The sequence below is a fragment of the Panthera onca genome, chromosome D4 (genome assembly GCF_046562875.1).
Source record: "Panthera onca isolate mPanOnc1 chromosome D4, mPanOnc1 haplotype 2, whole genome shotgun sequence".
In the NCBI taxonomy this organism is placed as follows: domain Eukaryota; kingdom Metazoa; phylum Chordata; class Mammalia; order Carnivora; family Felidae; genus Panthera; species Panthera onca.
Window position 1 is genome coordinate 84,958,865 of NC_138351.1, and position 19,135 is coordinate 84,977,999.

A 19,135-nucleotide genomic window follows, 5' to 3' on the forward strand; every position below is an offset into this window, starting at 1 on the left:
TCTTAAATTTTTACTAAGTAAACAATGCTCAAAATACTTATACAACTGTTTATGCAAATACATGCTCAGAAGCCTACATGATTCCTATAAACTCTAATATGCTACATTCAGGTCAACATTATACACCAGTTATATTTTCATTTCAAAAAGATTTAGCAAATAAAGGTATGGAAACACAGGTAATTCCTAGTATTCAATACCTGTCACTTGCCACTGATATCTGTCAATTACCAGGCATGTTTGCTGTTGATTCCTGATGTCACTGGTGGACGTAATCACAGAAAAATCATGCCCAGCTGAACTTTCAGAAAACTTAGTTGGCGAGAAGATTCCCATCCACCCTCTCCTTTCCCCTCCCTAACACCTACCTTTCATAGCTGTGGGCCTTTCAGCCCACTAGGAAGGGAGTCACTGCTGAACCTAGACGGCTACTTTCTAAGACGCTGGCCTGTCAAACAATCTTGGGCGGCCCCACCCCCAGTACCTCCCAGCAACACAATGGGCAAGACACTGACATCCACCTCTATGGATTTACAGTGAAATCAGGTACACAGTTTAGCTATAATAATTCATTTTTTTAATGACAGCCGAAATTTGGGAACACTCTAGATATAACAACAGGGGACTGATTAAACAAAATATTGTGAAATGCCACAGAGATATTAAAAGTGATGCTGCAAAAATACTTAATTTTATAAAACATGTTTATAATATGCTATTTTATGAAAATGGCAAACTATAACACAATATATGCAGGATGATTGCAATTGTGAAAAAATATAGGTAAAGTCACAGAGGGGAAAAGAGACTGCAAAGTTATTTCCAAAATGTGAATAGTGCTGGGGCGCCTGGGTGGCTCAGTCAGTTAAGCTTCTGAATTTGGCTCAGGTCATGATCTCAAGGTTCATGCCTGGAGCCTACTTCAGATTCGATGTATCCCTCTCTCTCTCTGCCTCTCCCCCAGCTCATGCTCTGACTCTGTCTCTCTCTCTCAAAAATAAATAAACATTAAAAAACGTGAATAGTGTTTGTACTGGATAGTGGGATAATGAGTGTTTTTATTTTTCCTTAGTGTTTTTCTGTATTTTTTACATTTCCTATAATAAAGGCTACTTTTATCATTTAAAATAGGTCATATATACTTATAAGTCTTCTGATCTCTTACTACACCATTTTTCTGAGGATACCATAATCACCACACGTTGTGGCATCTCTAATGGGCCTTTCACATGCGATAATTTAATCAAAACCAGACATTCGTCTGTTTATGTAGATCGCTATTTTCATCTTAAGTAACCCTGTAACCTAGGCTTGCGTAGTCTGACTCTGAGCCCAGGGTACAGGGGGTTGGGCTTCTGAAGCCGTGTGCCTGACAGCTGGACTGTAAACGAGCCACCCCTTTCCCGATCGCTGGGAGCCAAGGCCTGGGTGCATCAGGGTTATTTCAGGCTGGTCTCCTTTGCACTCTTTTCCTTCCAGTCTCTGCAGCTGTCTGGGAAACATGATGAGGGAAATTGCGGGGGCAGGGGAGGGCAGGGGGTACTAGGAAAGGTTCCTTGTCCCCAAACATGAGCCCCTGCACCACTCTCAAGGTCATAACTGCCATCATTCAACATGTACTCTCTTGTTTCTTAGGTCTTGCAGATATTTCTATTAAGACAGTTTCTTTCGTGAAAGTAGCTTTAGGACTTTCTCCCTGAAGCCTAATATGATGATGACTCTCACTTACTGAACGGCTATTATATGCCAAGCACTCTCCACATGTTACCTTAGTGTATGCTCACAGCAACTCTAAGAGGCAGATACTATTATCCCCATTTGACAGATTGGGACCCTGAAGGCTGGGACCCTGAAGGTTGGCAGGGTGAAGTAACTTGCCCAAGATCACAAAGGTAGGAAGTAGGACAGGGGAAATAAAACCCAAGGGTCTTAAGCTCTGAAGCCTGTGTGTTCTGAACCTTTCTTTCTCTTTTATTTATAGTGAACTATAAATTACTGGCCAATTATAAAGAGGCCATAGTTTATATCATACTATAGATTTTTGTAGATTTGTTGTTTTGTTTGGGTTCTGAATCACTTAACTTGTGGTTTTCTATAAATTCAAACTGAAAATGATCTGAAATAATTTATTTTAATGAAATCCATACATACTAAATATCCTGTCCAATGGCTGTATCCTGGGTCCTTATGAAGACAGGATCACCTTATTTTTCCATCCATCCAGGAAGACTCTCTCCTTCCATCTTTCCTTAAGAATATGCCTATGTGTGCCCAGTTTTGTCAGTAACTGAAATTCTGAGCGTCATCTTCTGCCCTGGGTACTCCCTCCACTCTTCCATAAAAGCTAAAGACCAACTTGGAAACCTATTTATGAACTTACCAAAAGACTGATAGGTCTTGACTTTAGGGAAAGCAGGGTGGTTAAGCTCTAGATGAGACTTGAGATCAAAACCCAAATGGAAAATTGCCTCTTACAAATATCAACTTCTCTCCTAATTCTTGCCTGAACAGTGGAGAAGACCCCTCACATGGAAAGCCTGTCATATACACTTTCCCCTGAAAAGGCCAGACTGATAACTTCAAGCCGTATGTGTAATGAGAGGCAGGGTGTGTATGAGAAGCAACTTAAGCTGGTGGCTAAGGGTATGGGCTTGGGGCCAGATTGCCTTGGTCTAGTCCTGGCTGAGCAGCTTAGCTGTATGGTTCTGGGGCAATTCAACCTCGCTCAGTTTATTCATCTGTAAGACGGGGAAGATAATAATACCTCATGGGCCTATCTGAGGATTTAATGAGTTAATAGTTGTAAAGCAGAGCAGTGTTGGATACATGAACAGTGCTACCTAGTGTCAATTGTCATCCACATCCTCAACACAGGACTGTAACAAAACTAAGAGATCATAACATTAACAGGGCCTACTATGTGCCAGGTACTCTACCAGACCTTTTATAGAGATCGCCTGATTTGTCACCCTAGGATGTAAAGAATATGAATTCCATTTTATAGGGGAAGAAACTGGGGCTTACAAAGGCTAAATAACTGGCTCAAGGTCCCAGAGGAAGTGGTGGGGTTAGGATTCATAGCCAGGGCTGCACTCTGCAACATGTACGAACCACATCACCTCCCTCATAACAAGTTTTTAATAAAAGTCTGGTAATGATAATCAAGATTATGACAACCCAGACCTACTAGATCTATCAACTTACAGTTTCTATCAAATGCTTAATTTTCAGGCAGCTGACATGGGAGAAAAGAAAAAAACAGCAGCCAAAACCATTTTAAAAAGACAAGCTGTGAGGTCAGTTTCTATTAATAAATTTTTGCTAAGGAAATGATTTTATAAAATATAAAAGTCTCTTTCACAAGGCACAGGACATAGCTCTCAAGGCAACATCCACCTTTGGAAAGAGGCTTTAAAATGTCACAGCTGCGCATGAAGCCACATGCCTTCTACTTCACAGTCGATGTGGATACAAAAGGAAGATTCCGCAAAGCAGTTACTATGCAGCGACAAGGAAGCCTGCTTGGGCATTCCAATGATGTATTTATTGCAGTAACACCATGTCACTGGACAGTCTAGGAACAATATACTGCTCTGGGCACTTTGGGAGGGTTCCAAGTTATAATACCCAGGCAAGATTTTTATGGGATTTTGTAAACCTGAGGCAAACATCTCAGCACATAAGTTTCAAAGAAAATCTGTAGTATCTGTTGGACGGTGGATACATACATGGTCAGTCCAGCTTCCTCTATCCCTTCAATCCTTGGCTGAAACATAAAAGGTTTTAGCACACAATTCCTCAACAGCTGAGAGCCAGCTGAGAGTTGAAATTCAACGGGAGGCAAGTGCAGAAGCCCCAAGAGAGAGACCATAGCCTCAACCATTCTGCATCTTATTTCTAAAGAAATAAGGGGAGAAACTTCCTTCAGACCTCTCGGTAAAAGCTGTACTTTCTTGGGGCAACTGGCTTGCTCTTTTGTATCTTTAGACAGTTTAACATAAATCCTGTAACTAACTGATAGCGTCCCTTTCTCCTTTGCCCGTTAGGAAGCTCAGCATTAAACACGTGACCCAACTGTGCTGACTGGGCACGCATTTCCAGGACAATGAACCCTCTGGATCTTTATTTTCCTTTTCCTTTCATGTAGTTGTTCAATACGTGTATCTTTATCCTATTGTAAGGGTGTATATGTTCCAAATGCTCTTTGGATTGAAGTCATAAATAAATGAATGAACCTATCGTTATTATTGCTGAGCATCAGAACAAGTTTGAGGGTCTGAAGAAACCTGTCTGGAGAAAAATGAGGAAGTCGAAGGTGGAATACCTCCACGGATGTGCCTTCATGTCAATTATTTTTCATTCACCAGCTTCAAGAGCTGCTTTAATCTGAAAGAGCTTCTTGTAGCCAGAAAAAGATGAAGTATGAGCCAGTAAGAGGAAACGCTGGATTCTGAGCAGGAAACTCCAGGTGCTTGCACCCTCTCAGGGAGTAACACAACCAGATATGCATTCTGGGGAAGTTACTTGATCTCTGTGTATTTTCTCATCTGTAAAATGAGGATAACAGAACTTCCTCAGAAGGCTGCTGTGAGGATTAGAAGAGATGATCCTTGACTCCTTAGCACAGTGCTCAGTGCTGGCGGCTGTTCCTGCTAGCACAGGCTGGAACAGAGATGGCTGTGGGGAGGTGCAAGTATACCCCCTAGGCCAAGAGTCCCAACAGGCTAACAGCCCTATTAAGGGACGATACATGGTGGCGGGGAATGCTGCGTCAAAGCAGACGTCCTATCCTTTCTCATGTGTGTCCCAGGCAGGGGTGTAGGGTGGGAGAGGGTACGTATCTGTTTAAACAGGTTTGCTTTTAAGCTACAAGATGAGAGACTTGTTTGGCAGCCAGGATTCCTAAGGTTCCCTAGGCTTAGGTTCTACAAAAATAGTCTAAAAATGATGAGTAAAGGTCACAGAGCTGAGCATGGCAGCACAGATATCAAAGGAGAGGCGAAGTTACGATGCCTTCCGCATGTCCATAGAACAAACATATTCTAAGCATCAACAATGTCCCAGCCACAGACATGAATAATTAGTGATTCCTGCCTTCAGGCAGGCTGGGGGAGGTGGCGAGACCCAGGAGCAGCTATTATCCAAAGAGCCCAATCAGTGCTCCCCTTCAGGCAGGGACCGGTAAGGTGCTGTGGAAACAGAGAAGAGGGAAGCACCGAACTTCCACTTCCCCAAGATGGAAACATCTGAGCAGAGTCTTGAAGGAGGACTCAGAGCCAGATGACCCAGGGGAAACAGTGCATTTCTACAGAGGGAATACCATGTCCAAAAGCAAGGAGGGACTGAAGAGCCCACACGGACTGAAGGAAATTCAGTGTGGACAAGGCCTAGGCTCGTGTTGGGGTGCGAGGGGAAGTGGGTCGGCAGGCTTGGCTCAGACTGTTGGTCAAGATTTGGATTCTCTGTTATAAGCAACAGATGCTACCAGAGCAGGGAAGTGACATAATCAGCTTTACACTGTGGTAAGATTCTTCCGGTGACACTGTGGGTAATGGGCTGGAGGAGACTGGTGGCAGGGAGGTCCATTCGAGGCAAACTGTGCCAAGCCTTGCCTGCTCTACGGCAGGGGCTGGCTGAATCCCGAGTTCCTCACTGAGCCAAAGCCACCCCTGACAAGCTGACGCTGTCAATATCAGAGCCCAGACCCAACATCAGCTATTCTAAAATATCTGCATTTAGTGTCAGTGCCATCACTTACAACTCTTCCTCTAGGGGAGACTATAATCATTTTCTGCTTGATCTTAATGTAAGCACTGAATTATATTCAAGTGATAGCCACTGTAGCTTATACCCCCTCTGAGGCTCAGATTGGATAATTTGGAATTTAAATAATAAAAAAGGAACAAGCTGACATGACAATAAGGTCACACTTTAGCCTCTTCTGAGCCAATACACAATTTGCTCTCAGTGAAACAGCCGAATATAATCAAATTAAATACAATTCCTATTACAAAAGAAGAAAGACCAAGGCTGTTCCAATAAACCAATTCTCCTGCCTAGTTAAACTGCAAAACCTTCAGGAAAGGTTTTGAAAGCATGACCCATCAGTTCTAATTTTTAAAACTTATCCTTTCAGTCAAGACTAGAAAAAGGCCCATTCCAACTTTTATCTTTACTACAAAGTGCTGTTATCTTGGCCTGATGTCAGGAGCTCTATCTCTCTTTCTGCTGACAAGCAGAGACGAGAAAGATAAGATTGGAAACGAATCTCACTTCTCTGAGTAAATAAATAATCAATACTCATCTAAATGTAAATGAGAAGGGAGCCCCCTCTGATAACAGCACTCTTATCAGAGAGCCAATTTTCTTCAGACATTTGGCCTCAACCAAATCACCATCATTCAGCCCCAGCCTAATGGCAAAAAATCGTAACTAAATTGAACCGATCACCAGAGATCAACTAAGTTCGGCCCTGGCCACTTCAGGTTCAAATGTTTGGGAATGCAATTTTGCCCCCATTAACTTTCAATAGCAATGAAGAACAGGCTGGTCAAGGGGCCAGTCTGTGCAATAAACAAACCCCAGTAAGGGGGCCAGCCGGCGGATGAGGAGGAGTGGGCTTAAGTGTTTAAACAAGGCCATAACTGGCAAACCCCTAAACTCTGCAGGGAAGGTCACTCCTGCGGGGTGGGCAGAGGGTACTCTTTCCTATTCTCACAGGCTTGGCTGAAACTGAGAAGACATTTAATATGCCTGATGATGATGGTTAAAGTTTATTAAAACAGATGTAAATAAAGGAAATAAAGAGATATTAAAAAGCTACAGTAGTTAAAAATAACCTAACGTTCAAATGATCAATTTCCTCCAAGTAATTTGTATCAGACTTACATCTGACCCAGCAGTGCCGCACTGACCTGATTTTACTGAAATAAGACGCCGTCTACAAGACAAATCACTTTAAAACCACTGCACTGGGGTTTCCATTTCTTTGCTGCAAGACTCAATTCACTGCTGATGAGAGTATTGGGGAAATTATGACCATTATTGATAGGACAGCAAAACCACTTTTACACAGTAGTCTTCAAGTTGACAGAAAGCTTGTACTGGACCATTAATGAAGGTGTCAGCTAGAATCAGAAATTAAAGACAAAGGCTGGAAAGGCCTAATTTTTAGAGCATGTTAAGGACACCGGACAACCAGAAAAAGCAGACCTTCATTCTCTGAAGAGTCACAGGCCCTAAACAAGGACCAGCTGAGAAGCAGGCTGCTCTGCCTGCAGTTAGGAAAGGAAATGCCTTTTTTTTTTTCTTCTGCCTGACCGTGGAGTTCTTAGAGCACAGTTTCTCAACACTATCTGCTCCAGAATCTTTGTTAGCCAAAGGAGGCCATGGCTGTGTAAGACAGAACTACTTTTGAGGAGTTTTAACCAGTTTTACCATCTCTGCTCCTATTGAGTATCTAATCCTAGCAGGTGACATGTGGCGGTTGGACAATGGTTTTGGAGTCAGAGAGACCTTGATTAAAATATTGGCTTTTTTGCAAGCCATGTGACGCTGGGCACATTAGCTGATCTAAACCTTTGTGGGGTAACTGAGTAACTGGAGTAAACACAGTGCCTACGACGTAATAAGCACTCAATAAATGTTGGTGGTTGTACTGCTTTGCAAATTTAATAAAATCATCAATTTGCCCTTTTTTTAAAATACAACAGTAAGTGACACTGAGGACTCCTGGCCCTTAACAAAGCACTTTACATGCATTAGCACTCTGAATCATAAAACTCTATGAGGGAGGCCCCATTATCATCCTCCTTTTACAGAGGAGAAAAAAAATGTGGAGTGGTTAAGTCATGTGCCCACAGTGTGTCCAGGACAAGAATCCAGGTGTGTGATTCCAGAGCCCGTGCTCTTTTTTTTTTTTTTTTTTTTTTTTTTTTTTTTTTTCAACGTTTTTTTTTTTTTATTTATTTTTGGGACAGAGAGAGACAGAGCATGAACGGGGGAGGGGCAGAGAGAGGGAGACACAGAATCGGAAACAGGCTCCAGGCTCCGAGCCATCAGCCCAGAGCCTGACGCGGGGCTCGAACTCACGGACCGCGAGATCGTGACCTGGCTGAAGTCGGACGCTTAACCGACTGCGCCACCCAGGCGCCCCCCAGAGCCCGTGCTCTTAACCACACTACCACACTGTATTCCAGAAAGAGCGTACTAGAATCTTCTTGATTTGGGGGTTGAAAAAAAGAATTGTAAGGTTGAGATGATTTACTGGTTCAGAAAGGAGCAGAGCTGTTGGGTGGGAAACTAGGTGGGAAGACAGAGAGTAGTTGGGTCTTATGGGGGTCAAAACTGGAGGCTCCCCCAGCCCGCATAGCAGGCATCTATCCAACGAGCACTCAGAGTGAACACCAGCTGCTTGCCCTGAGTTTTTTGGGGTGGAGGGGACCTTTCTCTAAGTTAAATGATTTACAGAGTTACTGCCTCAATCCACAGTTGTGAAAGTATGATTTCTTTAGGGTTTAACTATACCCATTTCTAGTCTTGTTACAACTTTTTTATTGCGATAGAAAACATTTACTGGAAATATGTTACTGCTATTACCAGGTCATAAAATAAAAAGAAAAATAGTTTATGTATTGCCATCATTTCCAATCATCAATCAGAAAGTGCCAAGAGGAGGAAAGGAAAGGGCGTACAGCCGAGATTTCCTTCTTTGTGTAGGAGAAAATGCAGGAGCATCATAATTCTTTAGAACAAATTTCTTCTTGAACACCCAGCCTCACAGATGGGCTCCCGGGAGGGGTAGGGAGGCACACCTTTTGGCATCCCCCCTCCTCTCTGCAGCCCTGCCCGAATCCCTGTCAAAATCGAGGGCTCTTTCACTGCAACTTCCTTGGGGCCTTGCTTCTCCGGGTGTGTGGAGGATGCTGGATTAGAAGCATTTCTGCCTGTTTGTCATTGTTTACCCCCCCCACTCCTGCAAATCTTTGAAGATGAGGGTGAAGGGGCTTTTTAATAAAACCAACTCTATTCCCAAGAGCTCCAGCACAGCAACAGGCTCTCTGGTGGTGCTCAATAATCTTTGTTCAATAGAATGACTTCAACAAGGTGGCGTTTAAAATTGAACAACCTTGACTCTTGACCCAACAAAGGAATCTATCCTGAGGAGCATTACTCCCAAGTACACAATGATATATGTTCAAAGATGTTCACTGCAGCACTGTTGTAAAATCAAAAACTGCACACAGCCTAAATATTCTCCAGCAGGAAATGATTAAATAAATTACAGTATATCTGTACACTGGGATGTTATGTACCTGAGGAAAAAAATAAACTAAGTTAATAAGACACGGGAAGATTTCCATGATACATTATTAAATTAAAAAAGATAGAGAATGTACAGAGTATGCACCATATTAATAAAATAAAACTCTAGCTATTATGTAAGTGCATTTATATGTGTGTGCGAAGCGTTGTTGTTGAAAATACACACCCACACACAATCTGGAAAGATATCAGCCAGATTGTTCTCACAGTTACTCAGTTAACCAGAATCACCTTTGTGTGTAGGATGGGGTGGTAGCAAAGACAAAGGCTTTTGCTTTTTTACTTTATGGATTTCTATCTTGTTTGGATTTTTGACATGCATTGGTATCACTTCTGTCATTAAAAATCCAATTAAAAAAATGAGGTTAAATAATTTTAGAGGTGATTCCAGCTAGAATCGCTATGGACTCTGGCCTCTGGAGCTTCCTCTCATCATCTCTGGCTCCTCACAGATTATGGGGGCTCAGGGGCTACTGGAGAGACATGTAAGCAGCTGGGGGGCCAGGAACTAAAATGGCACAGAGCGTTTTCACGGGTTCCCATGGTCCAGAGTCAGGCCACAGGGGGGACCACAGAGCTATCTAGAGCTGCCCAAAGGAGCTGGGCAGGAAAGGTGAAAATCACTGGAATACCTGAGGCCAGGCTGTTCACAAAGAGAGGCCATGACTGCAGACCAAGGGTCAGACTGCCCATGTGCTTCTCTTATCACCACAGTCTAGACAACTATGCCTGCCCTGTCTGCCTCCTGGATTCTAGATGGGCTGTGGAAAGCAACGGGCGACTCCCTACTGTCTCCGTCTGGCCTATTCAGCCTCCTTCTGGGATTGTCCTGATGCCTCCACTCAGGCTTTGAGACAAGAGACGGTGTGATAGGGGTCTATCCCTGCACCTTGGGAGGACAGGAAGAAGGTGTGGACTTGATCCCTGCCCTAAACTCAGTAGTTTGAGTGTGCGTGTGTTCTAGGGAGTGCCCTGCAGCGCCCGCTGACCTCATTATCAGCCAGACTGCTTGGGTTCGAATTCCCAGTCCCACCACTTACTAGCTATGTGACCCTGGGCAAGTTACTTAAACTGTCTATGCCTTGCTTTCCCACCTGTAAAAGAGGAATAATAACAGTATCTCCCTCTTAGAGTTGTTCCAAGGACTCCATAGATCACAAGTCTGGGTTTCTGCTTCTGCTTTCCAGACTTCACTGGGCGGGGAGTGGGGTATGGTTCTTCAGCAGAGGCTGGAACCTCTAAAGGTCTGCCACACTGATGGCAGATGTGATCTCCTCTCAACTCCCACCTAATTACACAATAATCCAGAAATATCCCCCAAACCATGCAGTTTCAACCCCTGTGGTCTGCTCATCATAGTCCCTCTGTCTGAAGTCATCTTCCTGCTTCTTCATGTCTCTGGTGCTCGCTCCCTCCTACTCAACAAGTCCAAACTGCCTAAGTGCCACTGCCTCTGGACTGCTCTGTGCGACTCAGCTAAACAGATCTCTGGCTGGACCTGGCTCTTGTGCTAACTGTATGCAAACTGAGGTTGGAGTGCACACTTCAGTATCTCTGCATTCCTGGGACAGTCACAGCAAAAGGTGGATTTCAGTGTATATTTCGGTGACTAAGTGGGAACACAGCTTGCTTGGCTACCACCTTGACTACCTACCTCCTCCTCCAAAGCAGATTGGGAGGTCCACCTCCAACTGACTCCATGTGTCCCCACTGCTTCGATAATCACAAGACAGCTCCATCTCTGGGTTGGGGTTGGTTGGGTTTCCTGGGGATGGACGGGGCTGGCGTGGATCGGTGCTGTTTTGGGCACTGGCTGGAGAATGGAAGACCACCACTGTCAGGGGCCAATCCTGCCTCCCCATCAGCTCAGTTCCCTCAGCCAGGCCTCTCTTCTCTCCCCACAGCAACCTGTCCCACTGAGCTTCCTGCCAGTGATCTCTGAACTACAACACACAGGCCTGGGAATCCACTCAACGTCAGAACAAGAAGAGGTAAGGCATGGACAAGCCAAAACTTGGAGACGGCTGGAAGCCACTGGACAGGAGCCTCTTCCACACCACCCCAGGCAGAGAGAGTGCTGAAGGGGCAGAGGAATGTTCACAGTCCCTATCCTGTTCCTATCCAGCTGGCATGAATGCACTTCCCTTTGGAGAAAGGAGGCCTGATATTACTTTTAAAAGAGAAACATTTTTTTCCCTTCCTTTAAATCCAGATATCACTTGTTAGAGAGGATGGAAACCTTTAACACTGTCCCTTAGCATCCAATTTTTCAATCTAATCTGTTTCTCTTAACTTGAGTCACTGTGACATTACCAAATTTTACGTACAGTTATCTGCTACTCTGTAAAGAAATACAGATGGTTTTTGTGGAAATAAACAGTCATTTATTTTAAACAATTGTAAAATAGTTTATGGAAACCAGTGGGGTAATGCATTCAAATAAATGCCAAAACTGGTTGATGGGGAGCCAGGGTGCTAAATCACACTGCTGAGGAATTCAGCTGTGGGGAGCAGATAGTAAATCCAGAGTGACAGAATTTCCCGTGATGGCAAAGGTTTCTGACATCCAGTCCAGTACTCAAAAACCACAGCAGTTCAAACCCATTTTCCTTAACACAGCCTTGACAGCCAGCAAAATTAGTGAATTTAGTCACAAACACCTAAGGACAAAAACAACAGAAACAACCAGAAGGAGACTTTGTCTGTAGCCTTTTCTGAGCTATATAAAAGTGGTGACTCCAGCCTAAGTCAATGGAGAGAGGGCTTAGGGCCAACTGTTTTCAATCATCAGACTTTGTTACGATCCAGTGGAATCTGAAGACTTCTATTCAAATCTGCTTATGGCAGAGACTGGCTTGGGTAAACCATGTCCTCTCTGAACCTCAGTCTCCTCCCCTGAAAATGGAGATAATAATTGTATATACTAGACAGGCTACTGAACAGATTCCAGGTACCAGGAATGACAGCATTTTATAAACAGCTGGGGGCCAGTGACCCTGGTGGAAGGGGTTCTAACCCTGGGCGGGACAAAAGGCTGCAGGGCCTCTTAGGGACATCCACCAACTCTCCAAGGAAGTACTGCTGACAATAAGTGACTCAGGCCTGTCTTTGCAGGAATGAAGAGAACTCCAAGCACCTATTTGATTCTAATTGTACAGGATAATCAACTACAAACTAATGAACCTTCTCTACTCAAACCAGCTCTTTTTCCTTGTAACTGGGTTTCCAATGATGACACCACAAGTCTCCAATGGATTATCTCAGTTGTTCATCAAACATTTACTGAACCTACCGTGTGCCAAGTCCCGGGCTATGCACTACAGATGCAGAGATCATGAAGGTTGATTCTGGCCTCTAAGGATTCAGAGTCGTGAATGAGGAGGCACTCGCAAGTCTGGAATACTTCTTACACAGCCTTCCTCCTTGTTGACGTGAAGTCAACTCCCAAGTTCCACAGACTCTACCCACTTAACGCATCTCCTCCGCACTGCTTATCGTCCAGCCCTCAGTAATGGTTTCCCAACTCATCTCCTGGCCTCCAGCTATCCATTCTTCCTCCAACTGTCAGAGGGGGATCTCTGGAGTCCAACTCTTAAGGCTATCACTTTTATGCTTAAAATCCTTTCACAACTTCCTTACCCTACTCTCCAGCCCTTCTATTCATCCTAATTTCTTGCCCATCTATGTCCTCTATGAGCCAGCAGAACTGGTCTCCTTCCTGTTCAGTGCATAGTATCATGGCTCCCTTCATCCACACCGCCTGCTGGCAGTCTGTCAAACCACATCCCTTTTATGGTCATTCCCTAAGTCTTATCTGGCCTCCACAACTCTTTGCATATGCTTTTCTCTGACTCCTGTAACAACATCAGGGCCTGACAAGACTCCCAGAATGGCCCGCTTTCTTTTCCCACAATAGGGAAAATTGCATCACCTAACATTCCTCTCGCTGCAGGCTCGGCTCTAAGGCAAGAGGATTTCTGCACTTTTAGGCCAACCCAAACAAGATTTCCTTTCTTGAAATCTGATCTTGACCTTAACGTCTCATTCAGGTAACTGCCCTTGCCCCCAGCCCAGTCCTGCCCAGAACCCTGCCCTGGGTCTAGTACCCTGCTAGGTCCTCAGTGTGCCTCTCAGGAAACTGGGCCTGTTCTTGATGTCGCCTACTGCCTGGATCTCTTTGTATACAAGCCACACATTTAATTTATCTGAATTCACCTGTACTTGTTTGGTAAAAAACGAGGAAAAAGAGAGAGTGAGGAATGACCAAGAGAACAATTTAAATAGTTTGGAGAATCCCACTTACCATGTCTTCCTGGTGATTCAATAAACCACAAGAAGGTGAATGGGAGGTGGGAGCCTTAGTCATCGTTGCAACTACAGAGCTTGGTAAACGTCTGATGAATGACTTACTGAATTAATTGGGTGGATGCTGGTGTCTGTTGCGTAGCTCCTCTCATAGTGTGAGCATCTTTCTGTGCCAAGTTTGATTTTAGCATTTAAAGATATGTACTTTTAGTTTTCATTGGTTCTCATGCTAGAAAAACAAAAGCTCGCTGCATTGGAGTTAATGAGAAAACCTACAGTGTGCTGGCCTCTCACAGGCATTTTTAGAGGGATTTTTTTTCCAGAGGTAATCTTGACAATAGGAGTTTTGCTCACCTGTTGCCTTTGTGACCTGACCCTGCACAGGACACGGCTCTTTGTGATGCCGAGCATCATCTGTTTCCCTGGTCCTTGCTGCCACGACCTGCCGTTCCCCCTCATTCCTTGTGGTCCTCAGGGATCAACTGCCCATCTGCCCTGCTCCCTGCTTTGGGGGATCAGGCCCTTCAGGTGTCATCTCCGCCTGCTAACTCGGCTCCCCTCTGCCTGCCCATCTTCCTTCTAACCACCACTGTCCCAGTTAGCACTGCCATTTCAGGACTCAGTAAGCACTTTTCTTATTGCCAGTACCCCGTCTGGCCCCATAATAGCCATTTGGGCTCTTGCTTACTTTCCACTGGACTGGTAGGACCTTAATGGCACGGTTCAAATCCCAGCTCCACTAAGCTTTAAGACCTTGGGAAATTACCTAAGTGCTCTAAGCATTGTTTCTTTATCTCTAACTTGGGGATGATGATCATTTCTAAAGCACGAAGTTGTTATATGGGTTAAATGAGATAATAACACATGTAAAGCACTTAGTCTGGCACATGGTAAGTCCTCAATAAATGGCAACTTCTTAATACTATATCAACACAATTTTACACATTTCACCATGTTCAACTATGAATCTATCAAGCCAGTACGAAGCTGAATTATAGATCCTGTTTTACTTTAAACCAGCTGTGACTTATAACCTAAGATGCTAAAGTATGCTTCTCCTTGTGCTAAAGGAGAAGGTAACAAAACAAAACAAAACAAAAAGGTAAAAGCAGTGGAAAGAAATGGCAGCAGAGGAGGTAGAGGAGTCGTGGCTGCCAGCCATCTTCCTTCCTGGGAGCTTTCCTTCTTGTTACATCTATTATCTGGGGGCGGGGCTGCCCTGCTGGCTTTCCATTTGCCTTGCTAATAACAGTAAATCCCCGCAGCTTCCACTGCAGCTCCGGTCTCCTTCAGCTGACTCCGAGGCCGATCAGCATTTCCTCTCTCCTAATGTCAGATGTTCCCTGGGAAGTCCTGCTGAAGAGGAAATTTATGACAAAAGTTTCTCCAGCTTTTAACCCTTCTGCATATCCAGCCCCAGATGCAGAGTGCTCCAGAGGAATGCCAGGTCACTCTTACATGTGCATACCTATGTTCTCACTGATGCTTTGCTGCTCTGACAAGGGGCCTCAGACCCCTGGAAAAGCTCAAATGAGCAGCTGGGCAGACAGATGCACACATTCTGGGCCGTACGTAATGTGGACTAAATCCGAGCTGGGTCCCTTCGCGGCTAGGGTCTCTGTTGAATCATGACTCAAAGCAGTCACACTCATAAAAAACAAAGTGTTAGATCACAAAACGGTGAGTATGACTGGGTCTCATAACAATGAAATTGAAGGGAGGGGGCAGGACTACCATTTAGTGAGTAATAAAATAGTAATAGCTAAGTGTTTGGTGTTTCACCTGGATTTCTATTTAATTCTCACAACAATGCCATAAAGAAGATAATATTATTCTCATTTATAGATGAGGAAAATGAAGTTCAAACAGGTAAAGAAACTCATCAAAGAGCTAGAAAGAGTGTAACAGGAACAAGAGCAGAGCCGGGGAGATGGTTCTTGAACTCAGGGATTAAGCTCTCCCACAGTTACAACTACCAACCAGTAGTCCGTGATCTAGTTGTGCTTTTATTTTACTGAAGATCAAAACAAAGCAAGCAACTCAGAGAGGGCGAATGACCGGACCAAGGTCACCTAGCTGGTAGTGGCAGGGCCAGCTTTAAGCCAACAGAGGGAGTACGGTCTTCTGATCCACAACAGCAGCCCCTGAAATAAACCCTCCAAGGGCTGCAGAAGATGAGACAGCACAGATTCAGGCTTTCCGGAGACAAGGGGGTGGCGCTCCACATCTCTCCAGCCAGAGAGAGAACAATGGGTGTCCACCGAGGTGCAGGTTCTCTGGCAAGGGCAGCAGTGGTGCGGCAGCCACCGCCAGGCCCTTACGGACCTTATGTCCTTGGCACAGAGGGGTCTCATCAGAGGGTTTTTATGTTAAATAAACTTGAGTCTTTGGAGATGGCTACATTCTAGCTCGAGAGGTTTTTCTGTGACCTCCTCTCCACCTTTCCACAGAAGTTAGATGATATACTTAACCAGATTAGTAGATTCAGTAAACGAACTTTTGTCCCAATTTGGAAAAAAGAAAAAAAAAAAAAAAGAATGTCAAAATGTACATGTGACAGCTGTTTGGAACTCTAATGTTATGGAAAAGCAGCTGTTTTCATTTATATTTGAGATATTAGTCATTCTTAGAATGGGACAGGAGTACTCAGCTAATAGCCTGTGCTTTAACCTACGGAAAATACAGGTCACAGAGACAAGATGTTGGCAAAATCACAATATAATGGTTATACTCATATAACATTTTGGTTTTGAAAGGTTTGGAGATGTTTGTAATGGGAAGCAACTATTTAATAACAGTGTTCTCACAGAAAACTGACATCCAACACAATAAAATGGATTGTGGCTTTTAAGAGAAAGGAAGTTACCAAATGAAGAAAGTCCATGTAAACAAGGGAAAGAAAGAAATCTTTCTCAGCTCTAGATTTTGAAAATAAGCAGTCTTCTTTTTATAAGTTAAAAAACAAAATTACTTTTATCGAAGGAACACGTAGAGTTGACCTTTGACCAACGCCAGGGTTAGGGGTGCTAATCCCCACACAGCCGAAAATCTACATATAACTTTTTGACTCTCCAAAAACTTTACTAATAGCCTACTGTCCACTGGAAGCCTTACCAATAACATAAACAGTCGATTAACACATATTTTGTATAGTGTATGTATCACATACTGTATTCTTACAATATAGCAAGCTAAAGAAGATGCTAATAATAAGGAAAATACATTTACAGTACGGTACAGTAAAAAAATCCACACGAGTGGATCCATGCACTTCAAACCCATGTTGGTCAAGGATCACCGGTACATACAGTTTTAAAAGTAAATCATACCACAGTCCTATAATGAAAAAGTTGACTCCCTGCACATCCCTGAATCCCTTCTTACAGGAGATTACCTTAAAAAGTTTTTGCTATTTCTCCTTGTATTCATCTTCCTATTTTTTATTAGCATTCTTGCTCAGCTGTTTTAAAAATGATTATAAGTATCAGACAGTATGTATTAACTTCTGCTATGGAAGATGAGGAATTGGCGCGTGCTCTACCTTTCACGCATCCACACCCTGCTTTGGAAAGTGAATTTGCTTTAATTTTCTTTTTCTGTAGTACAGTGTATGCAATAGCTTCTTCCTGTTGGGCACCCTTACTTGATTATCAATGCTTAAAATGTCTGTTTTTGCGATATTCCACTGGCTCCCCAAGGACTCATTACAGATTCATGTCATTAAGGGAACCTGGGAGGCAACACTAATTTCAACTGATGTGCATTGCGTCTCATTTCTAAGACATTTACATTTTCATTCGATGATTTAATTCTTGGAGGAAGTTTGATCTCCAATAATCAAAGTGCAATGAATCTATTCTTGACTAGAAAGTGGGTGGCCCTGGGCCTGGGCTGGCAGGGAGTGAAGCAGCTATGGGCTGCAGATCGGCTTTCACTGCTTCTCCTTAGCTCGTTCCACAAAACATGCTGGTCACCAACTCCAGGCCAGCTACAGTGGTGGCAAACACAAAGGAACCTGTTCTCCACAAAGCACTCTCATTTCACTCAAATGAAAGCTCAATCGCCCCATCCCAAAGGAAAATGGAGGGTCCTCGTCCCTTTACTTGGTAAGGTACTCACCAACATCTGGCAAGATCAATGTATTAGGAACTCACTGCGGCAGACCCATGGGTCCTCTGATGCAGAGCTAAGTGGCTGAGGGACAGTGTTCTCTCTAGCAGTTTCCAAAGCTGAGATACAACCTGTACCTCTTTCTTTACACTGTTGATCTGGACACAGCAAGTCACTGACTGCTCATGAATTGACCCGGCCACTGCTGTCCTGTCCACATCTCCCTAAATCAGGGAGTGGTGTTGGTAGTCAACTAGCAGATGCATGGAAACTTGCTAAAGAGGTAATGCCTGATCATGAGGGCAAGGGGGACTCCTTTCAGGAGGGGCCCTCACAAAACTGGAGACCCAAAGAAGTCCTTTTTGTCAAAAAACGGACAGGCAAAAGCCAGAAACGAGTCTATCAAATGTATCTTGGTTGGTCTGTTTTTATTGACCATCTACCCTACTAAAAGGAGAGCTGAGAACAGGCCATCCTTGTTCGCTGCCTAAAATGGAGCAGACTCCATAAATATTTACTGGGTGCTGAGTCTGGATTTGGACACACTGTGTTTGAGAGATCTTCATGACCCTCAGGATTCTTTAGACTTAAGTCATAGTTTGTCTTAATTGTATCTTAATTCACATTGTTCTACTAAATGTATTGTACAAAATAAAATAAAACAAAAAAGGAAAGCTGGCATTCGTTATGATTTGATATTTCTCTGATCCTGTGACAGCTTTGGGGAAGACTGAGGAGCTCCAATAGACCGGCTTGTATCTTCTGCAGCACCTGGGCTTTAATCACATCTCACTGACTTTCCATCTGAAAAATTGGTTTGATGGCACAGTACAATCTATCCACTTTGCTGACGGTCCCACTGTGATCAGTAGCAGGGTAATGAGAAGTAGGTGCTGGTACGTCCTCTCCCCAGACCTGCCTCATAGTGCCACTCCAATGCCGTTTCCTGATTTTAAGTCCTCTTTGTCTCTGGGTACTGTCATTGTAAGGCAGAAAAAGAAATGCCCTGATTGGCGAGCAATTTTTCTTCTTCTTTTTTTCTTAATGCATTTAAAGGTCTTATAGAAAGTACCGGTATTTGTAACATACTCAAAAAGGAAAAACTCATTGTGGAAAGGTGTCATTGCAATTGGTAAAACTGCCTTTTAAACTGCTTATGGGGGAAGACCAGCTCTCGTGTCAGGCCTCTAAAAGCAGTGAGATAGAAGCTGGGGGTGTCAGGTCTCTGGGCTGGTCTGAAAGCGGTCTTCTGTGGGGACATAGCCCATATAAAGCGATGATTTTTCACTGCAAGTGGCTCAACTCCCTAAAGAAAGGGATCTTCTGTTTCCTCTGGGGGAGACAAAGACTCTTGACTGAGGCTGTAAGGGGCAGACACAGCACTCCAGACCTCTAT

At 43.9% G+C, this 19,135-nt stretch overlaps 1 protein-coding gene across 9 annotated transcripts in view; it reads right to left on the minus strand.

Moving 5' to 3' along the window:
- Positions 1-19,135, minus strand: part of MAPKAP1 (MAPK associated protein 1) — a 257,275-nt gene that overhangs the window by 64,701 nt on the left and 173,439 nt on the right. For 7 of the 9 annotated variants that reach the window (XM_078436493.2, XM_060608656.3, XM_060608659.3 and 4 more), the window contains one exon: positions 10,979-11,137. The exons of the other annotated variants lie outside the window; for them this stretch is intronic. In XM_078436493.2, the coding sequence (XP_078292619.2) occupies positions 10,979-11,137 (159 nt within the window). The remainder of the gene's footprint in view (positions 1-10,978; positions 11,138-19,135) is intronic. 9 annotated transcript variants of the gene reach the window in all.